Source organism: Callospermophilus lateralis, chromosome 19 (genome assembly GCF_048772815.1).
Source record: "Callospermophilus lateralis isolate mCalLat2 chromosome 19, mCalLat2.hap1, whole genome shotgun sequence".
Taxonomy (NCBI): domain Eukaryota; kingdom Metazoa; phylum Chordata; class Mammalia; order Rodentia; family Sciuridae; genus Callospermophilus; species Callospermophilus lateralis.
In genome coordinates, this window is record NC_135323.1 from 19809616 (window position 1) to 19837198 (window position 27583).

The following is a 27583-nucleotide window of genomic DNA, read 5'->3' on the forward strand; positions in this document are numbered from 1 at the left end:
GTCCTGTCCCTGTCAGCTGCCCTGAGACATGTGGCAATGGAGAGGGCTCTGGGACAGCAAAGGTGCTTAGAGTGCACAGGGACCTGACTCGGGCCTGAGTCTCCAAGATGCGCAGACAGGGTTGATGGAGTCCAGTGGTCTGTGCGGAGCTGCTCTGCTCAGATTCCTGGCGACTCCAAAGCCTGCACTCCCATCCTTTTTCAGAACAGAAATCGAGCTCCAACAATCCCCACCATAAGGCCAAACCAAGGAGCAATTCCTCGTTGGAAGAAACCAGACAACCACAGGGATTCCTGCACACGGACGCTCAGGGCCGCCTCCCTGGCTACAAAGGCGGACAGTCAGAACAGGGCACCTCCGCGTGTGGAGACGCCACCTGCCACAGGGAGCAGGTTTTGGCAGAATATTAATAAGATGAGGAGGTGTGGCTCACGCGGTGGCACGCTCGCCTGGCATGCGTGCGCCCGGGTTCGATCCTCAGCACCACAAACAGACAAAGATGTTGTGTCCGCCGAAAACTAAAAAATAAATATTAAAATTCTCTTAAAAAAAAAAAAAGAGGCATAAAAACTTAAAAAAAAAAATAAGATGAGGAGGTCACAATACAGTGTACAAAAAGGAGCCTACGACACAGGGAGAGCTCAAGTTTACCAATGGGAACAAAGAAAAGAAAATGCGCATTTGTACACATACAGGGAAAGGAGAAAGGAGGATGCACCAAAATATCAGCGGCTGTTTCCTGTGGCAGAGGATTAGACGGCCATTTTTAAAGAATGTTCTGCATAGTTTACAGTCTGTCATGAACATTTTATAGCTGGGAGAAAAATACTTGCTGTTTTAAAACAAAAACCTTCTCCTTTCATTGCACGAAGTCAGTGGCCAGCTGTGGAGGAGAATGGTACAATTGGTGAGGATGGAGATCCCATCAGGCGGGCGCCAGGGCACCGCGGAACCTGATTTCTGTTTTAGTCAGCTTTTCGCTGCTGTGACTAAAAGATCTGACTAGAACAATTGTAGAGGAGAAAATGTTTTATTTGGAGGCGCGGTCCCTGGGGCTCGAGGTGAGGCTGAACACCAGGGCAGGAGTGTGGTGGAGGGAAGCAGGCGGCATGGTGATCAGGAAGTGGAGACTCCCCAGACACAGGTATGTACCCCAAAACTACGTATGCCCCCCATGCCCACCCCACCTGCCTCCAGTTATCAGTTCACCCCCATCAGGGGATCCCCTGTTTGGGTAGAGTCTCTCATAACCCATCATCTCCCCTCTGAACCTTCTTGCATTGTCTTACACATGAGCTTTTGGGGGACACCTCACATCCAGACCATAACACTGAGCGGCTCGGGAGGCTGGGACAGGAGGATCCCAAGATCCAGTCCAGCTTGGGCAATTTATCAAGACCCAGTCACAAAAAATAAAAGTGGCTGGAGTATAGCCCGATGAGAGTCCCAGGTTAAAAAAGGTAAACAGAAAAAGCTCATCAGATCTCCCAAAGCAGGTGGCAGGACGTGGGCCACAGCAGAACATGGGGCATCCTCCTCACACTCCAAGGTGATAAAAAGCAGTCCCCCTGGTTGAGAGGCCCCTGCCGTGATCTGTCTCCGCCAGAATCAGCTCAGTAGGGTCCATCTCCACCCTTCCCCGTCCCCGTCCCCGGAATGCAAGGGTGACCTCTGGATTTGTCAGAGTCCAGTAGTTCAGCTGACTCACCCGGCCTCTGAAGGCCTGCGTGGTACAGGCCCTGTTTGGGGCACTGCCCCCGAGAACCAGATCAGCTGGGTGTGGTGGCACAGCTGGGTGTGGTGGCACCCCGTGAACCCAGCAACTCAGAAGGCTGAGCAGAAGGCTCACAAGTTCCAGGCCAGCCTGGGCGACTTAGTGAGCACCCGTCTCAAGACTTATCTGAAAAGCTGGGTATGTGGCTCAGAGGTAATCCTTATACTCCGGGGTTCAATCCCCAACACCCAAAAAAAAAAAGGAGAATTGAAACAGAGACCTCCCTCCGCTCTCTGCCCACACTGCCAAGAACCAGGAGCAGAACTCAGAGCTAGGCCCTGCCCATCAGTCCTGGAACAAGACCCCCCAATACCCGAGCCTGCTCCCTCCCCTCAGCTGCTCCTTTACTGTCCCAGCTCCTGCCGGTGTTCCCTGTCCAAAAGTCGGGCCCACAGGGACAAGCCCCACCTCTCATCCTCCACCTCAAAGAGTAGAAAGCCACCCCAGCCTCCCTAGTGCACAGGTGAGGCCTATTTATAGCCTGGGGATAACTGGAGGCCGATGCCCCTGCAGAAGAGCAGCCAGCTCCCAAGCACCCCCTTCCAGCTCTGCAGAGGGGCTGACCGCAGCTGCCAGGGCGAGGGGCTGCAGAGGGGCCGCGAGGCACATCTGAACTCACATGCGAATGTGTGCGTGCACACATAATCACACACCTCAGGCTGGCCCAGTCTAAGGCAAAGGCTTCCCATAAAGGCCTCAGAAACAGAAGCATCCCCCAACTCCCTCCTGCGTCCTAGCTCACCAAGAAGCTGAGGCGCAGCCACTGCCCGCCTCACTTCCAGGTGAGCAGATCCACCCCAGCTCTGCCTGTCCATCCAGTCACGCTGCCTCTTGGAGCAAGAGCCCCTGCTGATCTGCTCTGGAACATGCAAGCACGGACGCCGGTTATCCCCAGGCTCGCTCTCAGAGGGCGCGGGGTCTGTGTCCTCTGGCACCCATGGTGACCTCTACACCTCCCTGCTGTGCTCAAGTGAGACTTGGGTCCATGGTGGGGCCCTTTGTGGGAGGGATCCTCTTCTGGGAGGGGAAGGTAAAGGCTCGCCATGCCGAAGCGCAGGGCCTGCGTCCTGCTGCATCACAGGCTGCCTGCTGGCCACACCCACTCCCGGCACTGAGTGCGGTTTCCACGTGGCTTAGAAGTTTAGGGTGTTTTCTAGAAGACCGTGGGACGCAGTCAGACCCCACCCCGTCAGCACCCCTCTGCTGTGATTGCCAAGGGCAAACAGGGGCTCCGGGTGCCCTTGCTGCCCACTGTGCCCCCAGCACGGCCCACTCACCTGGAGGAGCCTTGAGGAGGAACGGAATGAAGCTCTTGAAGCGGAATTTATAGAACAACATTGTAAGCTTTTATTTTCCCATTAAGCTTCTTAGTTCCTTAGTATCACAATGGAATGATGAGAAAACATGAACAAAAAAAAAAAAAAAAGGAGTCTTTGCAAATCCCTGACAAAGAGCAGGGACTTCAAGGCAATCGGGCGGGCTCCACAGAGGCAGCGCCCACTCGCGGCTCTCTCCATGGCAGACTGCGCCGGGAGGGTGGGGAGGTGGAATGGTGAGAAGGTGGCACTGTTGTAAGCTGTCCTTGGCGTTTCTGCCTGGCTGATATGCACGTGATCTGCACGGCCCACCCCTGGGGGTTGCCAGGGGCTTCCTGGACTGGGACCTCCAGCCAGTGCTAAGATGGGCCCGGAATCCAGGCAGCGTGGCTCAGGGCGTGAGATTCCGGGGGGTGGCCAGGCCTGTCCGGGAGACATCTGCGGCAGAAGGTGGAGGTGGTGCAGGGGGCAGCGGCCCGTGTCCCTCGGGCAGTGAGCAGGCCGCAGCGGCACGCAGGGCTCCTAGAGCTTCACGGTGCCGGGGGGCAGGCTGTCGTTGCAGAGTCTGTAGTAGCGCAGGTCGTTGACCAGCCTGTGCACATTCTGGGTGAACGAGGGCAGGTCCTGGAAGGCAGGGGACAGCTGCAACTAGATGCAGGGGACTGCGGCCCGCGCCCCAACACCCAGGCCCACGGCGAGAACCTACCAGCTGCTCCCACACCCGGGCGCCTCAGCAGGCTCTGGAGCTAGGCTGAAACGCATAGCCTCAAATCCTACCTGCAGAGCACTATGGGGGAAGGAAACTCGCAGACACGGCCCGGGCCCACCATACCAGGTGCTCCTGCAGGCCAGGCTCAGCTCAGCTATCAGCCCACTAAACCCTCCAGGTGACACTGCGCCACAGGCTCCGTCAGCAGGACACATGAGGAACCTTGCTTGTTACCCAGACGGGAAGGGACAGGGTCCAGGTGGAGTCAGTACGCCTGCTGCCAAGTCCAGGTTCTCTGGCTTTGGCATGGCTGCCGCAGGCAGGCAACAAGCACTCAGCAACACCCAGACCCTTCCCATCCCACACAGGGCTCCAGCACTGCCACCAGTCAAGGGTGACGGGTGTAGAGGTGCACGTGGCACCCCCTAGTGACCCAGCAGGGAGCAGCAACCGTGGGAAGCACGGGGGGCTGTGAAGTGAGGGCCTCACAGTTGGAACCATGTCCCACTGACACCTGCTGTGCAGGCTGAAATGAGCAGCACAGTAGGCAACACAAAGCCCTGTCCCCACAGGGGCTGACACCACCCTGGCCGGTGACAGGACCAGGCTGAAGGAGCCCTGCGGCTCTCCTCACCCACCCACCCACCCACCGTTACCCAGGCTCCTCCTCCAGAGCCTGGCTCAAAGTCGGCCTCCTCCTCTGCCTGGACTCTCCTCTTTCCTGGCCGGTCAGCCTCCTGCTCACAGCCCTCTGAGCACCCCTGGCTCACCCTGGGGCTCTGGAGCCAGAACACCCAGGTCAGGACCTGCTCCCTGGCTCTGCAACTTCCAAATGCCGCCGCCGCCAGCTGCCCTGAGCCGGGGCCTGAGCCATCCGTGGGGGTGGGGGGTGGGGACAGCACCTGCTCCTCAGAGGCAGAGGAAGCCCCAGCCCACAAGGGCCTGGAGTGAGCTTTGCTCTGGGCCCAGAGGGTGCTGTGCTGACTGTCTTCTACAAAAGATGGGGTGAAGGCAGAGACCGGCGCTGGGCCTGGGAACACACGGGGAGTACACAAGCAGAGAGCGTGACTCCACACCTCATCCCCGAGAAAATCAACCAAGGGATGCAGCACATAAACACCTCATCAGAATTTTCAGTGGAACACAGGAATTTGTTTCTCCATTTTTAATCGGCACCCTGGGTGCTTCTGATGAATAACTAAATTCAGAAACCACTGTGTTAGTCAAGAAGCTACTAAGAGCTGTACTCAGAAACTGGTCATTGGGATTTGGGCTCTAGGAAAAAGAAGCGGGGAATCCAACTTAGGTTCCTAAGTGAACCTCAAGCTTAGGATGGAACAGGAAAGATTCAAGGAAAGGAAGATGCCAAGACAAGGGCAAACAGGACCTCAGTCTACGAGACATTTTCTCAGTACTTATCACAGGCCAGAGTGGCAGCAGGCAGCGTCTGCCCAGCAGGGGCGTCGCGAGCCCTGGAGAGGAACTGCACAGGCTGCTCAGCAGAGCCGAGTCAAGAGCACCGAGAGCGCCAGGGGCCTGGCGTGCTGGCACAGGCCATGACCCCCGGCACCAGGGTGATGGCATGGAGAGGCAGAGCCTGGTCAGACACGGTGGTGCACACCTGTAATCTCAGCCACTTGAGAGGCTGAGACAAGAGGTCACAGGTTTGAGGTCAGCCTGGGCCACTTAGAGAGATCCTGTCTCAAAATAAAATAAAAAGAGCTCGGGATGCAGCTGAATACTTGCTTGGCATGAGGCCCTGGGCTCAAATCCCCAGTACTACCAGAGAGAGAGAGAGAGAGAGAGAGAGAGAGAGAGAGAGAGAGAGAGAGAGACACAAGAGAGACCAGCTCCCACCCAAGGTACTGCTCAGGCAGGGACAGCCCACGGGATGTCCCTGAGGTAGAGAGCACTGGTGCCGTAAGGGGCCCTCCATGGCCATGGAGCACATCAGCCCACACTGAGCTGGAGCCAATCTGGAGAGAGTCCAGGCAACCTGAGTCTGTCTCTGACCCTGGGGGCCCACGGCTGTAGCCCCAAAGCACCCGTCTTCTGTTATTGAGTTTTAGCAAGAGTGACAAGTGTGTCTTCTACCACACTCCACAGTGTTGGCCCTGTGGGGGCTCATCCCCCCCCCAGAACCCTCTAGTCAGGGTGTGCTCGGGTTGGGTGGGTACGCACAGACAAGCTGAGACAAGTCCCTTCTCTGAGACAAAGCAGCAGGCCTCAATGGCTGAGACTAAGAACACTGTGACAGAAGTCAAGGCCAGAGAGTGTGTCACCCAAGCACTGCTCAGGCTGCTACCAAGTTGCCAGCGGGCAGAGCCCTGCCCAGAGGACCTAATGTGCCTGAGGCAGTCTGCCCCTCGCTGGGCAGGTGCCACACCCGAGGGCCCACACTTGCCCTCCTTTTGGCCTGGACCTTTCTGTCCTCACCCGATCCATCTTGAAATTCCGCCCCAGCACATTTTTCTGGTTGGCATCCACACCGTCACAGCTGGTCAGGAACTCTGGAAGGAAGGCTGCAAAGAAGCCATCGAAATCGACAGAGGCCATGTTGTAAATGGCAATGCCAATCTCCTCTTGCAGAAGGTCATGGGACTTGTGAACCAGGACCTGGAGCAGCACGTTCACGAACTGGAACAGCATGGTGGTCCGGAAGATCTTCTACGGGCAGAGGCAATGGTGAGTGTGGCTGCCCTCAGGCCCCTGGGCCTGCCCCAGGTCCCACCTACTCCCCCATGATGCTCCCCAGTGAGGAAGCTCAAGGACACCTGGATGAAGGGCTCTTTTGGGAGAGGGGCACTCACCTTGTGGTACAGCTTCTGCTTGGTGTTGAGCGTCTCCAAGTAGAAGAGATTCTGTTTGAAAAGGTGGATGTCGGGCTGGAGAAAGGACTGTCCAAAAGCCTGGAAGTGAGACCATTAGGTAAGCCCTCCCAGAGCTACCCTCTGTGACAGCCACCCCATGCCAAAAAACCTGTTCCCAGGTGCGGCTCCCCACACCAATGCCAGGACGAGGCCCAGCTGGACTTCTCAGGCTTGGCTAGGTCTCCACGGCACTCCCTGGAGTCTCCAGGCTGAAGTCTTCCCCACTGGCCTTGACGTCTACTTCAACCTCATCTTTCACCTTTTATAAGAAATCTCTAGAATCCCTTCACAGGACCCGACTTTAAAGCAGGAAGCTCACAGCTCTGGCCAAACCCCTCAGCAATCTGAGGAGACACCAGGACCTGCGTGTCTCCAGTAAGTGACCACCTCCCGCTTCCTTGGCATTCCAGGCCTCACAGGCCACGAATCCTGAGAGCTCCTCTTGATCAGCTGCATCTGCCTCAGGGTTAAGTGACCACCAGTTCTGAACTGCCCTGGAAGCTCTGGATATAAAAATTACTAGTTCAGGAACAAAATGAAGCAAGCCCCCCCCAAAACACCAAGTGCCTTGATCTAATAGAAAGTGACCCTGGTAGGCAGGGAGGCTGGTGGCCCATAGGAAATCTCTCTGAGTAAGTGTCACCACTTCATCATTCCACCCTGGGGTGCTGAGAGGGGGCTCCTGTAACCCCTGCTGCAGCCCTGGGACCTCCACAATGACAAGTTTCCACTGACTTATTATTTAAGGTCAGGGTTACTGAGGGTGACACAGAGACACCTCCTGAGGCTGCCGTTACAGGAGTCAGTCATCGGCACAGTCAAGACACAGGATTCCCACTGACCCAGAATGCTCCCTCATGCCCCGTGTAGCATCATTTCCCGCTGCCCCTGGGCCACAAGTGACACTTTGTGTCTCTGCTTCACCTTTCCCAGAATGTCCCATAATGGAACCACACAGTGCACAGCCTTTGGGGTCAGGCCTCTCCCACCTAGCACAATGTACCTGAAATCCATGCTTGTTGTTTGCACCAATAATATGTTCCTTTGTATTTCTGAGCAGTAACCCACTTTACACCTGTCCCCGTGGGTTCACCCCGTCACCGGCAGATGGACATTTGGATTGCTTCTGGGTTTTGACAATTATGAAAAAAGCCACTTCAAATAAATATGTACAGGTTTCACTTATCTTTGGCAAAACCCTTAGAAATGGCATTGCTGGGTCACATGCTACCTATGTTTAACATGTAAGAAATTGCCAAAGTGTGAGACTGTTTTCCAGAATGGCTTTTACCAGCTCTGAGTATGGGACCAGGCCTCAGTCTTCCCAAGAAGTCTTACGAGCAAGGACAGAATTTAAGCTTGAGAGAGGCGAAGAGGGGAGCAAAGTTCTGAGCACCCCAAACCCCAGCACAGCATGGTAGATGGAAGACCCAGCAGGCTGAGGCTTTCTGTGTGTTAGGAGGTAGGCGGGCGGGAGGGAGGGAAGGAGGAAGCCCCCTGCCCAGCTTCCTGCGACAAAAAGCCTGTATTTAAAAAAACTTCCACTTAGATGAGGGCTTAAAACAAAAATGTTATCAAGCCTGCTGCTGTAACAGCTGCACTGACCTGAAGGTGAGGACTGATCCACGGGGGTGCATTTCCCCCAATGTGGTATGTGCCAGAACCATCTTTGAAAAACACAGACTGCTGGGCCCCTCCCAGAAAGACTCCCATTATCTTCGTTCCCGCTTCTTGCACTCTTGGGACAATACTGCTCTACAGTAAAGCAAGCTGAGGTCCCACGTCCAGGCTGGTCACACACGTTGTCTCACTTACCTCAAGGCCAACCCATCACACAGGCAGTAAGAGCCCCACTCACAGGTGAAGAAACTAAGACCCCAAGATGCTAGTTAATAATACAGACAGGCAGGCGGGGCTGAGCTTCAGACCCAACTACAGGGGCTTCCAAGTCAGTATGCCAACGTGGTCAGGCTGGGGAAGTGGGACTACACGCCTGAGAGGCTACCCAAGGGCAGCAGTTCAGTGGGCCCAGGTGGCACCCAGGACCAGCATCTGTTCCTGGGTACATGCTCACTGGCTCTTCCCCCTTACCTGCATGATGGCACTGAACTGGGGCTCATTCTCCATCTGCTCCTCAGCAATGCCCCTCTGCACACTGGCCAGGACAGTGGACTTGAAGAAGTACCGCCAGTTGTGATGGAGCGTCCGGAAAAGGAGTTCGAACAGCTCAGCCTTCACATCAGGGGAAGGGCGCTGTGGGGACACACACACACACACAAGCTCAGCCCTTTCTTCCTGCAGCTCAGGGAGCCACTCACAGCTGGTGCCAGGGCAACACAGAAGCCTAAGAGACACCAGGTGAAGCACGCAATGTCAACATGCCCCCTACACCATGTCACTTCCTGGGCAGAAAGCTTCAAGCCCCTGGAGGTGGCAGTTCACACCAGAATGCTTGAGCACTAGAGGGCACTTGATTCAGAATGCACAGGTCAGTGCCCACGGCCCTTTCTCTGGTAGAAGAACTCAGCTTTGTACACTAGGAGAAAAGGCTATGGAGCAGAGGAACAATTAGGAATATGGATTTTCTGTTGAGAAAACAGCCAATTTCATGTGTCTTCTCTCCCCGGTTGTGCTGTTCCCTTTCCCAGGATTAAAACGCTGTCCCAGCTAACCTGCTGGTCTTCCACAACCTCTGAGGCTAAAGACAGTAAGATCCTTAAAAGCAGGGCTGCTCTCCATAGAAAGAGAGTTTAAAGAGCACTCAGGAACCACAGAAAGCAGCACTACAGAGGATCCCTTGGTGGAGGCCGCAGGCTGAGCTGATTGCTCTCTGGACTCGCCTCTTCTTTCGCTGGCAGCCTGGATTCTGAGAGGAGCAGGGGGCGGGCTCAGCAGGATTTTTTAACTTAACTAAAAAATCTCCAAAATTACTAGAGAACATGCAGGTCACATTACTCTAGATGTCTCTGCAAAATTCAAAACTATAAGGCCCAGCCTTAATTAAAATTAAACCGACACCTCAGGTCACAAGCTTCCCTGGTAGAAAACCATACAGGGCTCACATGTATCTCGTGATGCGAGGCACTCGCTTTGGTCTTAGTTCAGACAGTTAAAAAGGTTAGTTCTTAGTTACATAACTATTTCCAGAAAGCTCGAGTTACAGCTATACTGACCCTGGACCTTGTCATGCTGAGGGCTTGTTTTCCAAGGACCAAGTGCTTTCCTCTAACAGTGACAGGTTTGTTTGGTCCCAAGAGTTGCCTTGCATCCTTCAGACCAAGAATGCTTTTAAATAGAAAGGTAAATCTGTCGTGTTGGCTGTAGAAAACCACACAGCCCCAGACTTTACAAACTGACCCTCCTTACCGACCAATCTTGTGATGACTGGCCTGCTAGGCTTATTGTAGACTTTCTAACTAACTTGATCAATTTAATAAGATTTTGTCAGCTGAAGGCATTCTTTCTTGGAAAAAACAAAAACAATTTTACAAGAATATTAAAACAGGGCTGGGGTTGTGGCTCAGTGGTAGAGCGCTCGCCTAGCATGTGTGAGGCCCTGGGTTCGATCCTCAGCACCACATAAAAATAAACAAACAAATAAACAATAGATATTGTGTCCAGCTAAAAAATAAATATTTCAAAAAGGGGGGGGGTTGTGGCTCATCAGTAGAGCACTGGCCTCACATGTGTGGGGCCCTGGGTTCGATCCTCAACACCACAAAAAAATAAATAAACGAAATAGAGGTATTGTGTTCAACTACATCTAAAAATAAATAAATAATTTTTTAAAAAAAGAGTATTAAAACAACGAACAAATGCACTTTAGAATACAAGGTGTTTTTTGAAACTTCATTCCCTCGGCCATGTGTACCTCTGCAATGATGGGGTACACCTGCTCCATGCATAGGGCGATGATGCTGGGGAGGAAGGGCTTGAACACCTGGCCCGGCTCCTGCACCACCACCTGTAGGATCTTCAGGAACTTCTCCACCACCCGGCAGCCAGTGCTGCCTTCGTGGAGAATGCTCTCCGCCAGCTGTTCTCTGCAGACAAGACACAGCAACACAATAACTAAAGAACTCTGTCCACAGAGCACATGAAAACCAATGCTTGTGGCCAATGAAGAAAGGGGACAGAGACCCATACTTTGTAGCCAGGTCCCACTACTTCTCACTTGAATCTGAAAAGCCTGAAAGCCTGGGTGGTGGTGTGCGTGGTTACCTGGTAAACATGTTGAGGAAAGTCTGTATGATCTGTTCAGTGAAAGGCACGCCCATCTGTACTCTAAGGCCTCGAAACAGAGTGAGGAAGAAGCTCAGCATCTCATCAGTCACATCTAAATAAAAGGACAGAACACGTGGTCAAAGCTCCACATACGGGGCAAACAGCCCTCGGCTTGACTTCTTTTGCAAACTGCACTGTCATCTCTCTCTAATGCTTCCTGCTGGAAAAAATTTCCCCAGTACCATCAGAGCCAATGATGGAAAGTGGAAAATGATTAAGGACCTGCTGAGAAAACAACTCTGGTCCAGGGAACCTCTGCCTGATGGTTCACAACAGGAAATGGAGGTCAACTGAAAGCCTCACTCAGGGCCTAGCACTCAGCCACGGTCAAAATTTTCTTTGCAGATGGATCATTTGGGGCTCACACTGATGGAACTGTTCACAGCCGCAGCCACTGCTCTCTCTGACCAAGAATCTCTGCAGCTGGGTCAAGGGTTGAGTGGCTGAAGTGGATAATGAGGGTGTACCAGGCTGCATGGCCCTGTTCCATCAAATGAATTAACTGCAGAAAACACTGGTCACAGTTGGTGTGGTTCCTCCTCCAGACCTCAGCAACTGTCTGGCTCTTACTGAACATGCTCAGCTTGCAAGAGGCAATCAGTGAACACATGCTGACTGAGAAGAACCCACACTTCTCTCACAAGACTGACAGGTCCACTCTAAATGCTCTCAGGAAAGCCAGACAAGTACACCCAGAGAGCTGAAAAGCCTGTCAGTGACAGTGTGGCAAGGGAACAATCTCAGCCAAGCTCACCTTGCCACATACGCAGGCTGCATAAACGAAAGCTCTCTTGCTTCCTGTGAAAAGCCCATTACCCTCTCACCCATCTGTCTTCCCCACTGAGAGAACACAAGGACCTAAAAGGGAAAACTAGGAAGGGGGCTGCAAGTGACTCGCTGCCACGTGACAAGTACCAGGGGCCACACTCTCCAAAGAAACAGCACTGCCGTCTGCCTTCCACACCCCAGTGTTCCTCCAGAGCATGCCAAGGCCTGCACTGCACCATCCTGGCGTGCTCAGGAGATCTAAGCAGACCTGTTAGCACGATGCCCACGGAAGGCCTCTGGGCCAGCTCCTACCTGACTGGTGGATAAAGGCTGGGAAGAGGGCCAGGGAGACCTGAACGGACTCCTGCAGCGACTGGTAGCAGAGCTGCCGGGACTTGGTGGACTCCCCGGAGATGTTCTCCACAATATCTTCTAAGACACTCAGTGTCTGGTGGATAATCACTTTGGCTGCAAATCAAGAGTAAGGTGCAGGCCGTAAGTTATCTGAGAATAAAGCACAGACGAGGGAACACAAAGGGAGGGAAAGACACCTGCCACGGGGTCAGGAAGACGGTCACACTCAAGTTTTGCTGAACAGTTTCCCTCAATTCCTTTACATCTTCTCCTCTCTCACCTTTCCCCACCTTTTTACTGCCAAGACTCCAGGCATCTGCTTGTACAGGCTGTGCCTCTACCTACCAGCAACAAGTTCACAGAGAAGAAAAAATGACTCGTTCTTCCAAGTTAGGTGTCATGGACTTAATCAAAACTATAAGGCGCTGAGGAGACTGGTGAGAAAATAAGTGTCAGAAGGTAATTACCACACACCACAAAGGACACATGCAGATCAAACCTTCTCCTTCAACTACAGATGCTCCCCGGCCTGCCAACCCACACTCATACCCTGCCGTGCAGTACAGTGATGCTGGATTCAGAAACAGAATGCCCAATCAATCCTTGGCCTAGTAGGCCTGTAGGCTGATAATACATAATTATTATTATATGTAATCAGCAATACACAACCCTACAGTACCCTGTTGTACGAGTTAACATCCATGTTTCACAAAGCACAAGGAAAAATGAAGGTGGTAGACAGCCAACAGGCAGATGGTCAGAGAGCCCTGGAGAGAAAACTCAGAGGTCAGAAAACAGCTCTGAGCCTTGGGCAGGATCCTCCTCAGTACACGAGGGAGAGCCCACAGACCCGCTTTGCAGTGCTACGAGGACGGGACACTGGTTCTGAATAATTCTAGCAAGGTACCTGGAACCTAAGAAGGTCCAGGACAGGAAAGTCTTCAGCATGCGTGGAGACCCCCAGGGCTCAGCACAGGCCTGGAAGACTCAACCTCCAGGCTGAACCAGAACCAGGCTGAGAGCCGTCCTGACCCGCAGAGCTCCCCAGTCCAAGCTGAAGCCACTTCCAGGGCAGGGTATGGCAGAAAGAAGACGTGATCAGGGAATGCACGGAACTGGGTCTGACCCTGAACTGTGCAAGAAGCTGAGTCTTATTTTCCTCATTTGAAATCACGGGTAGCTCATATCACCTGACCTGCACGACTGAGGGTGGAAGAAGACAGGCTCACAACAGGCCCTGTCCACTAAGACCCGGGGTGGTGACTGGAAAGTAAAGGCAAGGCATGACCAGGATGAAATGAGCCCCCACAACGACGGCAAGCACGGGACACCCACCCAGCCAGGGCCCCACACACAGGGCAGGTGTTTCCCTAAGAGGAACACGGCCCTGGGGAAGCAGTTTAGGGAGAAAAACCAACACTCAAGAGACGAAAATCTGACCTCTGACTTAAGAAAATTAAAACAAAGACCAAAGTTTATTTGGCAAAATTGTAAAAGTCAGAAATTGAAAGCATGGTAAGTACATAATAATAGAATGGTACTTCTATGGGGACAGGACATTATAAACCCTTCTAAACCAGGTTCCCAAGGAGGCCACAGAGCCACATGGCAGAGTCCAGCCTCTGAGCCGCTCAGCCAGGTGGGACCCCTGACTCACCACATTCCCTGGGGTTCTAAGCAACTTACACCTGCCAGGCCTGGGTGGGGGGGGTAGACTGGCAGCCACCGGAAAACTGACAAAAGTGATGCAACAGGAAGTGCATATCACAGTATCAAACTCACTGGGAACAATCAGATAAAACAAGATTCAGAACATTCTGCAAGAGAACAAGTATGGACTCTTCAAAATGCCAATGTCATGGAAGTCAAAAATGGGGGACGCTTTTCTATATTGAAGGAGATAAAGGAGATAAGACAACCAAATGTAATGCACAATCCAGGACTTTCACAAAGCAACAAAGATATTTTGATACCAACTGTGGGAGTTTTCAATGTGCTCTCAATGCTACGTGACACTGTGACAATGGTTACCATCCTGGCTGTGCTGATGGAGTTTGGGTTATGGAAGACTGGGTTACATAAAGGTTCTAATTAGGTTCCATATAATTTCCATATAAAGATCAGGCATTCAAGCACCTATGTGGCAAAACATTCGTAGCTGGTGAATCTGGGTGAAAGACATATATTTGTTCATTTTCTTATTCTTTCAACTACTCTGTAGGTTTGAAATTTTTTCAAAATATAAAGTTGAAAGAAAACCTTCGAATCTTCATTTCATTGCTCTGGAATCAAGATGTAAGAGCCACCTCACAGGGTCACACAAGACTGAATGAAACTGTGTGCACCGAGTTTCCCGCTCAGCGCTGGCACACTCAGAAACCACGCACAGTGTTTCCAACCATGTTCCCTGGGGGAAAGAGATGCTCCTCTGTCCCTAGCACCCGCTCTGAGGGTGCAGCAGGACTGCACACAGCTGGCTCAGACTGATGTGGTGCAAATGGAAGTGACACATGTCGCTCTCAGGCAGGATCTCTGGGAATGCTCCACCCTTCACCACGTGCCCTTCCCAGTGTGAGCACAGACTGAAGGGGAGGCTCATGAGCCTGGAGCTTGAGTGGCCTCCTGGGCTTTGTGACCCAGGCCAGACGTGAGCAGAACTATTTTCCCCTCACAAGAAGCCACTAAGTCTCTGGGATTGTTTGTTACTACATAGCACAATCTAGCCTGTGCTACGACAGGACGACCAAAGAGAAAGAGAGAAAGAAAGAGAGAAAAGAAGACAGTTAAACCTCATAAAATGTCATTCCTCCACAGTGCCATGTGCCCTCTGGGGCAAGCTATTTAACCTTCCTGGACCTTGGTTCCCTCATGGATGAAATCAGGATAATAGCACCTAACTCACGGCTAATATGAACATGAAATGAATGTTTAAAAAAATACTTAGACCCCAAATCAGAAATATCAGACTTAGAAGACTGACGCTGAAAATATCAGAGATTTGATGATGGGCATAAAATCATGGAGCGAGAGCTTCGTACACGGTATGCCCTCCATGATCAGCTGCTCTCACCCAACCATGTCATTACAAATATACTTAAAAGTAGAAAAAGGAAGATAAACACAGCATGGCTAAATGGCTTCTTTCTAAAATATTAGAACTGGTAATATTTAAAGAGTTTCCTTCTTTATACTATCCTACTATTTTTGAGCAAACATACATTAACTTGTTTATAAAACACTATTTTTAAATAGAATGCCAAGTATTAATACTAGTTGACATTTCATAAACCACTGTTGACATTTCATAAATGACACCTTATTATTTTCTTCTTGTAAAAACAGACTGCAATTTAGAATTATTTCTATAATATTTGTTATTTCAGGAAGATTTTTCAGGGAAACCTGTCACCTTTTATTTAAACTAAAGCTCTCCTAATTCTTTTTTTTTTTTTTTCAAACAACCAAATTTCAAGTACCACTTGTGAAAAAACCTCTTCCAAAACCTCTGAAGTAGTTGTATTTGGGAAAGATTCAAACTAATCTCACAAGGCAGTTCTTAAGTTCATTTTCCCAGTAGAAGGGAATGGCTTTCTTTGCTTACACAGTCTCTGAAATGGATCAATAATCTTGGTGGTATTTATTGATGGTATCGTCAAGGTCTTCCGTGGATGTCTTCCTAGGGTCTCCAACGTTTTTCACATTTTAATTAAGAGAAGGGGCAGCCTGCACTCAGGAAATATGTCCAGCTGCTGTGTTACCTGGGCTCCATGGATAAGCTGGACCCACCCCCACAGTTGACTCAGCAGTGACTGTGGACATGCTCATCTGCCACAAAGGAAAGCGATGCCTGCCTTGCTGCCTTCCTTGTGCTCTCCCAGTCCAGGGGTCACTTACTGTCATCCAGTGGCATCTTTCTCTGGGGGGTGATGGCATTGGGTTTCAGGTTGCGATAGTCCCGAGACAGTGCAGAGATGAGACTGGCGTGGTTGACGGAGCGCACGGGCCACTGCTGCTCACTCTCGGGAAGGTTGGGCCACGGGAGCAGTAAGATATTGGAGAGTGCTCGGCACACCAGCACCTGGGCCTGCAAGAGACCCAAAGGAACCGTGAGGTCAGAGACCAGAGTAGACGGCCATGCCTTAGAGCTTTTAGGAGCCCGCCTTAGAGCTTAGTTACCAGGCTCCTTTTTTCATAACTTAAGTGCAGTCTGCAGTCCACCTCCAAGGTAACCCAGGCAGGGAAAAGAAAGGCAGAAATAACCCCCCATGTCAGTCCAGCAGTCCCCAGGGCTGCCCTCAAGAATCTTTACTGGTGATCACACTTCCCTTCCAACCCGGCACCTGGGCATTACAGAGGGAAAAGTCCCACTGAGGACACAGCATCTAGCCAGGACCTTGGCAGCTCCTTCTGACAGTCTTGGAGAAGCCACTTAGAACAGGGCTGCGAGGGGACTCGTCAGCAGGAGCGCACATGCACACACTCTAAAGAACCTGCCTCACCCCCTACCCCACCCCATTCCACTTCTTTTTCTAGAGAAGTGTATTTCTAGAGAATACACTCGCCTGGAGCTTCTCAACCCACAAACAATGCAAACCAGAATGGTTTGAACCAAAAAGTACACCAAGAGGATTCTCATGACGTTGGCCAAATCATGAGACTTCAGAGCAGCAACACCTCTCTGCATGTCGGGAAGACATTTCCACACCTGCAGTGGCACTCAGTTGGCCTCAGAGAGGGAAGGAGATGAACCCCTGAAGTGTGCCAGTGTTGGCATGGCCTGTAAGCCGAGAGCGCACAAAGCCTGCCTCTTCTTCCTCCACTTCCCTGGATCTGAGCCACATGTCGTAGGGATCCCAGGGTGTCCTGGGTCTCACCTTATCAACAAGTCGCTGGGCAGAGGCATCTGTGATCCTGTTGAACACCTTCTGCACTGCAGGAATGCTGATCAGAAAGACAGGCCGCACGGTGGTGGCTAGTGAGACCAGTAAGTGGCACGCAGAAAGCAGCAGCTTGTCTTGGACCTGGAAAAGGAGAGAACATGTGAGCGCACCACATGCCCTAGGGGACTGGTACTTGAGGCAGCCATAACTGAACTCGGTTCTTGGCTGCCAAATAATTCCAACAAGGCTCTACCTCCAAAATTCTTCCCAAGATAACTATCAGCAACAAGGTCCCTTCTTCTTTGCCACATCCATAGCTCCTGCCCTCGAGCCAGCATTATTTCTTGCAGACTCTTCTTCACTGTAACTGGTATCTCTAAACTCAGTCAATTCTTAAATTCTTAGCTCAAGAATCTACAGTGGCTCCCTGAGAGCTGTCACATCACACAGCACACTCCCTGGTACGGCATCTAGGTCTCCCCGCTTCAAACAATGTGGGATTCCTCAGCTCACTCCTCTGGCTGCCACCAAGCCAAGACTTCCCTGGGCCCTTCCTGCCTGCGCTTCATCACTCAGCTCATCCCGCCCGCTGCTTTGACCTCCGCATGCCCATCAAAAACTGGGTGCAGGTGTCACTGTCACTTTCAAATTAGCAAAAAAGAAGACCTGGGAGTGGGGGGTTAGGGATGAACCTGGGGCCTTATGCATGTTATGAATATGTCCTGCCACTGAGCTATACGCCCAGCCCCAAGAAAACTTTTTACAGATAGGACCTAATGCTGGTAAGACTGTGACGGCCACAGCACACCAGAGTCAAGGCACCAGAATTATTTAGGAAAGAAATATCACTATAATTTCCTAGAACCACAGAATATTCCGACTTTTAACACTATGACCTCTACTTATCTAAGGAAATGATCTAAAAGGATAAAGCTACATTCATGAATGCATGCATCTCAGAATTATCTAATTTTTTTTTTTTTCATTTAAATGGAGGCAGCCATAAAGTCCAGTAACAGTCAGGTCGATTATGAAATGCACTCCTAAGGGGATATTACAGCTCTTTTACAAATTATAATTATAAACACAAATTTATAGAAAAAATACATTATTATTATTAAAACAATACACTTTTAAAAGTGGAACAAAATGCTATGCATGATTAAAACTACATTAAAAAATTAAGAAATGTAAGCATCTGTATAGTCTAGTTACAAACTGGAAGTCTTCTTGGAGGGCAGTCAAACTTCCCCCAGACATAACCTTGACTCAGTAATCCCACTTATGGGAAACCATCCCCACTAATGTATACAGAAAAATGGGCTGTAAGGAGAGTCCTTTCATCAACAGAAAAATCATAATAAATCCCACAAAAGAAAGCACTGGCCAATGTGAAAAACTGCAGTTGTTCTATGCCTAATTTTTTAAAAAAGCAGGGGCCATCTCCAGCTACCTACAAACTTTTACTTATGTATGTAAAATAGAAAAAAGTCTAGAATAATATACAACCTGCAGCTGACCGTGCTGCCCCTGGGACGAAAGTGTTTTAAGGAAGGGATTAAAGAAGGCAAAATGTCTTACTCTGTGAACATGAACAATATGCTACTTTTTCACAATGAGAATGCGTCATGTGGGACTAAAAGAATTAAAATTTACCTGCATTACCTGGGTGCACGTGGACTACTACTATGAAGGACACGAGCTAGTCGCTACATCAGAGTAGTAAGAATTATCTGTTGAACTTTGTTTAACATTTTGATTTTGTAGTAAACAAATCATAGACAGAAGGACAGAGAATTAGATAAAAAGCATGGTCTTCACTATTTCAAACCTTGGTGTTGATCAGGGGTGTGATGGCATCCATGGTGGTAGAGATGAGTGTCACAAACTGCTGCGTGTTCTGCCGATGGGCTTCGCTGCAGTACTGTGCTAACCAGTGGGAGTAGGCCTGGAGAGCAGCTAGGGACTGAGCATGCCTGCGAAAAGGAAAGAAGATGCGGTCCAGAGGGTCAGGTGAACATTCATAAAACTTGTTCCCACAGGAGATAAGAATTCAACCCGCTAGCTGGGCATGTCGGTGCCCACCTGAAATCCCAGCTACCTAGGAGGTCGAGGCAGGAGGATCACAGGTTCACAGTCAGCCTCAGAAACTTTAGACCCTGTCCCAAATAAAAAGGACTGGGGATGTAGCTCCATGGTGAAGTGCCCCTGGGCTCAAAAACATCAGTACCCAAAAACCAAAAACTACCCACTGTGCTGGCTGTCCCCGGACATGGCAACAGCATGGAAACCATTTACCTGCTCAAAGAGGACCTATTAGTGATAAGAACATCCACAGATTCAGGTAAATACTAAGTATTGCAGTTTTATAAATAAAGCTTTGACCTAAGATCCCAAAGCTTAAGTTTCCATCACACCACACATCTGGCTAGAGAATAACTGAGGCAGCAAAGACTCTGGTTTTGCAAAGGATGAACTACATCTGACATATGATAAAATATACATCACAAAAGCTCATAATTCTTCCAAGATAACACCAGACCATGCAATACACCTAAGTGTAACCTCTCCTCTTCCAGTTAAGAACTATAGAGTACTCTGTATAAGATGATACTTTTGAGATGACCTAATTTTAAAAGATCAATCAACGTGGAATAATTTACTATCACCCTTATTTCTTCTGGATGATCCCATGGCCTGGTCTCACATCAGCCCCACACGTCCTTCTCACACGTTCTCAACACTTGCCCCGTGCTTCCCCACTCACTGATGAACAGGATTCTCCAGGATCGCCCTGCCCCAGACTTGGATCATTTCTCCAAGGAGCTCTGGCTCTTATGCTGGAGACACTACTTTAAAAATGGAGATGGGGGTAGGCATGAGAGGTGCACTGCTGAGGGATGTCACAGTTTCTGGAACCTCTCAGTAGACACAGGACAAAGGTAGACATATGATTGGGAGAGCTATTCTAGATTATCTGGGGCAAATTTAATGTGTAGTACACGATTAGTTAGATCTTCAATCCAAAAAATTATATGTACATAAATGACAAATGGGAAAATGTGAATCTGGACTATCAAATTATATTACTGTATCCATTAAATTTATTAATTTATTAAGTGCTGACAATGGCATTATGGTTATGTAGAAGAATGACCTTATTCCTAGGAAACACACGCTAAAGGATTTGTGGGTGAAGTGACATGTTATCTACAATTTACTTTCAAATGGCTCAGAAAAAAAAAAAATGAGGGCATCTATTCTGCTTTTACCATATTCTATAGGTTTGAACTTTATCAAAATAGGAAGAAAAGGTTCTAAGTACCCTAAGGTTTAAAAAAAAAAAAAAAATACACACACACACACACACACACACATATATGCATGCCAATCAAGAGTTTGAAATTCAGAGAGACCAGGCAGTTATTTTGTATTTTATATTCAGAATCCATTGATCATTTTACCTGAGTTCTAAACATCAAAACTAAATAGGAAGGACATCAAAGTCAGTTTTTGAAACCCAAGAATCTCAGTCAGTCTACCACATTTGGAGTGTCTTACGGCTGAAAAAGGCGAGGTGGTGGGGGTGCTCTCAAACTTCCTGAAACTGTAAGCTGGGGAGTTCATGAGCAAATTGGTGTCTCACCCAGAGGATGCATCACGGCTTCCTCTAATTCTCAAGGTGGAAAGTAATAACTAAGGGAAAAAGTTTAAGACCATAGTATATAGATTCTTCTTAAAGTTCACTTGTTTAATGTGCAGCTCAAGAATGCTCTACAACAGGAATAGCAGCCTTCTCTCTCTCTCTCTGTAAATACAGTGCACGTTTCTTAGGCTTTGCAGGCCACAGACTGTTGCAGCTACTCAACTCTGCTGCGTGTGAAACAGCCACAGGTGATATGCAAATGACAAGGCAAGGGCCTGTTCCAATAAAACTCCTGTTAAATTAAAAAAAAAAAAAAAAAAAAAAAAAAATTCCAGGAGGCCATTGTTTTGGGCTAAGCTGCTGCACTAGTCCAACATCCCAAGCTAAAAACCATAATGCAGTCACTCAAGCTCAAGTTCCACACCACCAGGCTGAAACTAAGCTATTTACCCTGCCAGTCCTAGAATTCAGGATTAGACAGAACAGCCAAATTCCCCAAACAAGTCAGTTTCAAATGGCATGAAGATGAAGTCCCTCTGACTTAATCTTTACACAAAAAGGCAATCTGAAGTGAACCAGTTATATTTCTATTGTTCTGTGTTCTTGTCCCAGCTTTCCAGGGAAGGTAACTTTGAAATGACCAATCCCCTTTTTGTTTTTTGTTTCTGTTTTCTTTAATCCTTTCTATATCCACTAAACCAATGTTCTCTCTTTGTTCTCCCTTAAACAAAGATGCTCTTGTTGTTCTAATGGATAAACCCAAAGCGCTATCCTAGAAAGGTACAGGAGAACCCCCTCAGGGATTCTGATTTGGTAGGATGCTGTAGGCATTTGTTTGATATATGCATATTAAACTTCAGATTATTTTGAAACAAGACATCCAGGAATGGTCACACGAGGAGGAGGGTCTCTTGCTTAACTCACTGGAACGCTTATTCTATTTTATGGAATTAAGTATGGCCTGATTCCAGAATCCAAAAAAGGCAATTAAGATATTTAACTTGTTGTCATTCTGTCCTCGGAAACTATTTACAGAAACAAGCTGGGGGGCAGCTATGGTACTCTAGTGTGAGCCACTTGATCAGGACAGACTCTGGGATAGGACCCACCTCAGCCCCAGCCCTCTATCCCGACCATGTCACTCTCTTAATGGCTTCCCATGTGTACAGTCCTCAAAGTGTGGTCCGAAGAATTTGAGGGTACAGAGAAATAAAGATGAACTGAATCTAAAGAGAGAAGTGCCCTTAAACCTTTGGAATGCAAAACAAGCAGGTCCTGAGTGAGTCAGCCAGTGTCCTCAGCCCTCCTTGTCTGCAGAAAGTAGCACCAGGAAGCAAGGACAACAGCTAAAGCCAGGGAAATCAGCAGAACCTGACCTCATCCAGCCCTAGCCGCTGTTGCATTGTAAGTGTTAACACCCCAGACCCAGGGGTGGCCTCACACTCTGAAGAGCCTGTGCTCTCTTCCTTCAAGGTATAAACCTTGATTTCCTAAATAAATCTGGGTGGCTTGGTATCTATGTGTGCTCAGATTCTTTTCCTTCATGCGGGTCAAGGAATCTGTCATTCTGAGTTGAGGTTCCCTTCTCCAGAACTTCCTTGGGCCCTCCTCCTCTTATGACAGTCCCTGGATGTCTTGTTTCAGAACAATCTGAAGTTCTTGTTTAATATGCAAATATCAAATAAATGCCTACACCATCCTACCCAAATCAGAATCTCTGAAGAAGTGAGTTCCCCTAGTATTCTCCTGTACCTTTCTAGGATATTATGATATATGTGTTTTGGTTAAAAGAGCATCTTTGTTTAAAAATATTTGGCCTTTCAGCCGGGCACAGTGGTGCACAAGTGTAATTCAAACAGCTCAGGAGGCTGAGGCAGGAGGATCGAGAGTTCAAAGCCAGCCACAGCAATAGTGAGGCACTAAGCAACTCAGTGAGACCCTGTCTCTAAATAAAATACAAAATAGGGCTGGGGATGGGGCTCAGTGGTTGAGTGCCCCTGAATTCAATCCCTGGCACCAAAACAAACATCAACATATTTGGCCTTTTGTCCTGGGTTCCTCCAGTCCCTGCCAAGTAGTGAAATACAATCTCCTATTATTGGTAACAAGCCCTTTCAACACCCCTGAGCAAATGTTAAAATACGGGATTTCTGGAAAATCCCTAGATGGGCACAGGATGGAACCTAGCTGTCAGGGGAACCTTTTGCTCAGAGGGTTGAAGCTCTGAGTCTCACCCCTAAGCTTTGGGGAGGGTAGAAGGGAGTGGAGGTCACCCTGATGATTCAGTCATACACTTACACCTCCTAATGAGGTTCCCATAAAAACCCAAAAGCACTGGGTAGAGGCTCTGCCAGCTTCTAGAGAACCAAACGCCTGAGGGCTGGAGGCTCCTGCAGGGCAGCTGTGCTCCTCCCCATCCACCCCGCCCCCCTTCTCATCCGGGGTTCCTGGGTCTATTTTGTAATACCCTGTACAAACAAGTAAATCAGCAGCCTAAGAGTTTCCCTGAGTTCTGACCAACTCTAGGCAAGTTCTGCAAACCAGAGGAGGTTGGGGCAACCTCAACCTGTTGCCAATTGGGCAGAAGCACAGGGAAACAACCTGGAGCTTGTCTCCAGCACTGGAAAGAAGGACACGGAGGGGACAGAACTGGGAACTGAGTATGACCTGTAGGATCTGACACTATTTCCAGGTGGTGTCAGACTAAATTAAATTATGAGGACAGCCAGCTGGTCTCTGCTGCTTGTGAATGGGGAGATACATCCACCCCACCCCTCATCTGGCCTCAGAAGCATCTTGGGAATTAAAACTGCTGTTTTTTCCACACATCTCGGTTTCGGTGAATGGGCTCTGGGCAGGCTGATATTCACGGCATTTAAGGAGCTCCCGTGTCAGTCCTGCAGACCCTCCCAGCCTCTCCTGCCACACAGTACTCACAGCCCCTTCACCACAGCTCTCAGCTGCCTGATGGGGAGTCCTCCTGCCCCAGCTACTCCTGCCCACCCCTCCTGTCCCCAAAACCCAACAATCCTTCCTCCAAAGTTCAAAGTCACTCCCCCCTTCTTGTAGCAGCTCCCACTCTTCCTATTTTCTATAAAATGATCTGGGGGTAAATGGTGCTTCCTGGGAAGGCAAAACCCGAAACTCCCCACTTACACATCGATGAGGTCGGGCTTCAGCACCGATGGCACAGCAGTTTCAATGTTGTACAGTTTTATCTGAGATCCGTACAGAGTGACCTTGACCAACCTGTTGGCAAAGAGGCAGGTTAAGAAAGAACATTCAGCTTAGGAACTAAAGTGACAAAATTAACAAGTATCAACAAGGAGAAGCCCCAGGACATACTTTTCTTCTCCATATCAAAAAAAAGAAGAAAAAGAAAAAGAAAGGAAGGAGAGAGGGAAGAAGGCAGGGAGGGAGGGCATACATTATCATCAGAAAATAATCTGTGATGTACATAAAGATTTATATAACAAGGATATTAAAAGCATTATCTACATTACTTAAAAGCAAAATAAATATCCAACACAAAGTATGTAATACAATATTCAATAAAAACCATGCTAGAGGTACATTTAATGACAAATGTTCAAGGTATTCAAAATGTGAAAAGGCTCTTATGTACACACACACAGAAAATGTCCTAACTTTTCAAATGTGTATCTGTTAAGGAAAAAAAGCCATCAGAATGTGCTCTTGGTATCACTTGCTCTTAGGGTTGGACAGAATAGGTAGAGTATGGATGATTTTTTCCCCCCTCTATTTTTCTGTATTTCTATAATGAATAAACAATGCTTTTATAAGTGAGAATAAAAAAAATTTTTTAAAGAGCAGACTTGTTCTACTGAAAATTTATCTAAATAGGTTGACAAAGACCTTTTTGTAAAATTTGTAATATTAAAACCAACTTAAATTTGACTTAAAACTTTGTCTGACTGTAGTGCTGAGGATGGAACCCCGGGCCACTGCACACACTAGACAAGTGCTCTCCTGCTGAACCACACTCCCCGTTTTGTTTTTATATTTTAAAATGGTGGCTTTAATGGCAATATAATTATATCTCAACAAACACATATGCCTTTTTTGTTGTGATATACTCATTGGTACCTTGTTTTTCTCATGCGAGCATCTGAAAACTCTGTCCACATCAGTACACAGAGATGTTCATCACTCTTTCCTTTTGTTCCTACTTCAGTGTATTTATATGACATTAAACTATTTTCAATATTTTTTGCTATAAGTAATGCCAGGGTGAATATCTGTGCATATCTGAGTCACTGCAAACTCCCATTCTTGTAAAATTACTTTTAAAAGAAAATGTATCAGATGGAATTACATGTAATAAAGAAAATGCAGCAAAATGTCCACTGCAGAATCAGGAGGGCGGGTAGCGATATAAGTATTCCCCATATAATTCTCTCAAGTTTTCTGAAGGGTTGAAAATGTTTATAATAAAACATTGGAGGACAGAGAGAGAGGGGAGCAAATGTTTTTAGGGTAAACAGAGGTCAAGTGAGCCCAGGATTGCTCAAGAGCTCACTGTATACAAATATGCATTAAATACAGTAACCAACAGCCGGCTCCATTGGGAAAGTGCCTCTCTCCCTAAAGAGGAAACCCACAGCTGCCAAGGCCCTAGGCTACTCTGCATGGATGGGCACAGGGCCATCAACTGGGGAAGTGCTACAACGCCAGCTGCCTAGTCCCACCCCCAAGCAGATTCTGCAGATGTGAAGAGGGTCTGGAAATCAGCATCTCTACAAAGCAGCCAGGACTGATGCATGAAGGCCCACACCCTGGAAAACATTCCTGTCTGATGGGAGAAAATGCAGGACTTTATTCAAACAGAAAACCACAAACTGCTCGGGGCTGGAGAGCATTCAAAAAGGGCACTTCCAGTGAGTCCAGAAAGTGAGGGTGAAGAGCCACGTTCTTCATTTGAAGCCCAAGAAAGTGTTGGTAATAACTAAGAATCAAAACTTACCTCTCAGTAAGCACCTACAATGTGATAAGGCACTATGTGCACCTACTATTTCTTCTGTTCCATGCTAAAAATGGACTTCTAAACGTGTCCCTCTTAACACATCTATATTTCACAGTTTTCACATTAGGTTTGTTCTATGTGACTTATAAGTGAAAACACTGCTAATCACACTAAGTAGTAAGATTATGTGGCCACAGGAGAGCCTTCCCTCACACTCTGTTCTATATAAAGACAAAACAGTAAGCATCTCTAAGCAGTGCAGAAAGATGTATAAACAAGAACTTACAAAATAATAGCTTGGGATCTCTGCCAATCATCTCACTACATAGTTGACTGACAGACATTTTGATATTGCTTACAGAGTAATTCAAACAACCTGTCTCATCCCTGCTAAACATCAGTGGGAATGGGCCTCGTATAGGATGAAGAAGACAGACAATTGTGGAAGAGGAAAGGCTGTCATATGGAAAGCCTGACATCTGAACTCAGGAAGCTCATTCAAATTCCCTCTTATAAACCACATGAACTAAGATATTTGCCAACTCTTGAGCCACAATTTACTCACCAGTAAAATGGCCTGATCTCTCAAAGTGTAGAATGAAAAAAAAAAAAAAACCCCATTTTGAAAATGTCCTTCTATTGAATGCTGCTTTTATTATTATATTATCAATATTTATTATTTATTTAGTACTAGGGATGGACTAAACTCAGGGGTACTTTATTACTTGGCTACATCCACAGTCCTTCTTTTTGAGACAGGATCAAGTTGCTGCAGGTCTCACTAAATTGCTGAGGCTGGCCTCAAACTTATGATCCTCCTGCATCAGCCTCCTCAGTTGCTGGGATTACAGGCACGATCTCTCACAACCAGCCTTTTATAAATTAATATCAATCTGCCTTTTAAGAGATTTAAAATTCTTAGTTATCTCTGCTTTTAAGCTAAGATTTAACAGTTAAAAATCTGGTACACACGTAATTAAGCTCTTTGAGCTTGGTTTCCCTGTGTCTTACAGCAATAAGGATACTGTACCAAGGAAAGCAGCAGGTACCTGGGAGTCAGGCTGGCACCACATCCACCAGGTGGATCTAATCAATTCATTAGCTAGTCTGCAATGATCCAGTCCCCTCTTATGTACAGCTGGCTTTTTAGCATCTAGTGTGTACAGAGGACTGGTAGAATAAAATGCAGCTGGGAACATTTCTTCAAGGGACCTCAGGGGAAGCAGTAATAAAAGATGCCTGTTGGTGAAAGGCTGAAACCAGCTCTTAGCCAGGCCTCGGAGCCACCCAGCTTTAACTCTGTAGGACCCTAATGGGACAAGACCAACCAGGAAGAGCCCCATAGCTCTCATATCTGGCTATTAGGATAGTGATGCTGTCCCCTTAATGTGGCTTGCTCCTATGAGAAAAGTCATGGGGACTGACCTGCTCTGGTTCCTTCTGAGTTCGACCCTGTCTCCACATCTACACCTCAGACAGCAGTGGAAACATGGGCCAGCTGCGGACTGCTGGATTAGATGCGAGACTCTGTGCTAAGTGCCTTACCACAACAGGCCTGTAAGAAACGACCCCCACTCCACTCCACAGATGAGGAACCTGAAGTTCAGAGAGGTGAATGTGGCAGAGCTGGCACCAGAGGGGAAGTGTGCGGCAGGTGAAGCAGCTCTGCAGGAGGAGCGGCTCCTGGGGGCAGCCGGCCTACCTCTCCACCACCGTGAGGGCGTCGTTGAACCTTGCAGCAAACACATCCCCGATGAAGTACTCGGCCAGGCGGCCCACGGCCTGCAGCAGGGAGCTCAGGTCTCTCAGGGAGCAGTGCAGCCGCCGACAGTCATTCTCCGCTGTGATGTTCAACCGGTGTCCTGCAACAACGCGCCACAGTTTGTCACAGGAAGAACACGCTTCAGTTAACACAGAACAGCTAGTCCAGAGCAGCTGCGTGGGGCAGACCCAAGACCCCAGGACCCAGTGGGGAATAGCCCAGCTCCACCAAAGCCA

The 27583-nt window shown here is 48.5% G+C and overlaps 1 protein-coding gene across 2 annotated transcripts in view; it reads right to left on the reverse strand.

Moving 5' to 3' along the window:
- Positions 1 to 3097: 3097 nt before the first annotated feature.
- Positions 3098 to 27583, reverse strand: part of Xpo6 (exportin 6) — a 102634-nt gene continuing 78148 nt past the window's right edge. For both annotated transcript variants that reach the window (XM_076840896.2, XM_076840893.2), the window contains exons 13-24: positions 27288 to 27447; positions 23758 to 23850; positions 18787 to 18931; positions 16950 to 17096; positions 15970 to 16159; positions 12034 to 12189; positions 10891 to 11005; positions 10541 to 10712; positions 8761 to 8922; positions 6610 to 6708; positions 6236 to 6466; positions 3098 to 3714 (exon numbers count right to left, since the gene is read on the reverse strand). In XM_076840896.2, the coding sequence (XP_076697011.1) occupies positions 3613 to 3714; positions 6236 to 6466; positions 6610 to 6708; positions 8761 to 8922; positions 10541 to 10712; positions 10891 to 11005; positions 12034 to 12189; positions 15970 to 16159; positions 16950 to 17096; positions 18787 to 18931; positions 23758 to 23850; positions 27288 to 27447 (1772 nt within the window). In that variant the 3' untranslated portion in view covers positions 3098 to 3612. The remainder of the gene's footprint in view (positions 3715 to 6235; positions 6467 to 6609; positions 6709 to 8760; positions 8923 to 10540; positions 10713 to 10890; positions 11006 to 12033; positions 12190 to 15969; positions 16160 to 16949; positions 17097 to 18786; positions 18932 to 23757; positions 23851 to 27287; positions 27448 to 27583) is intronic.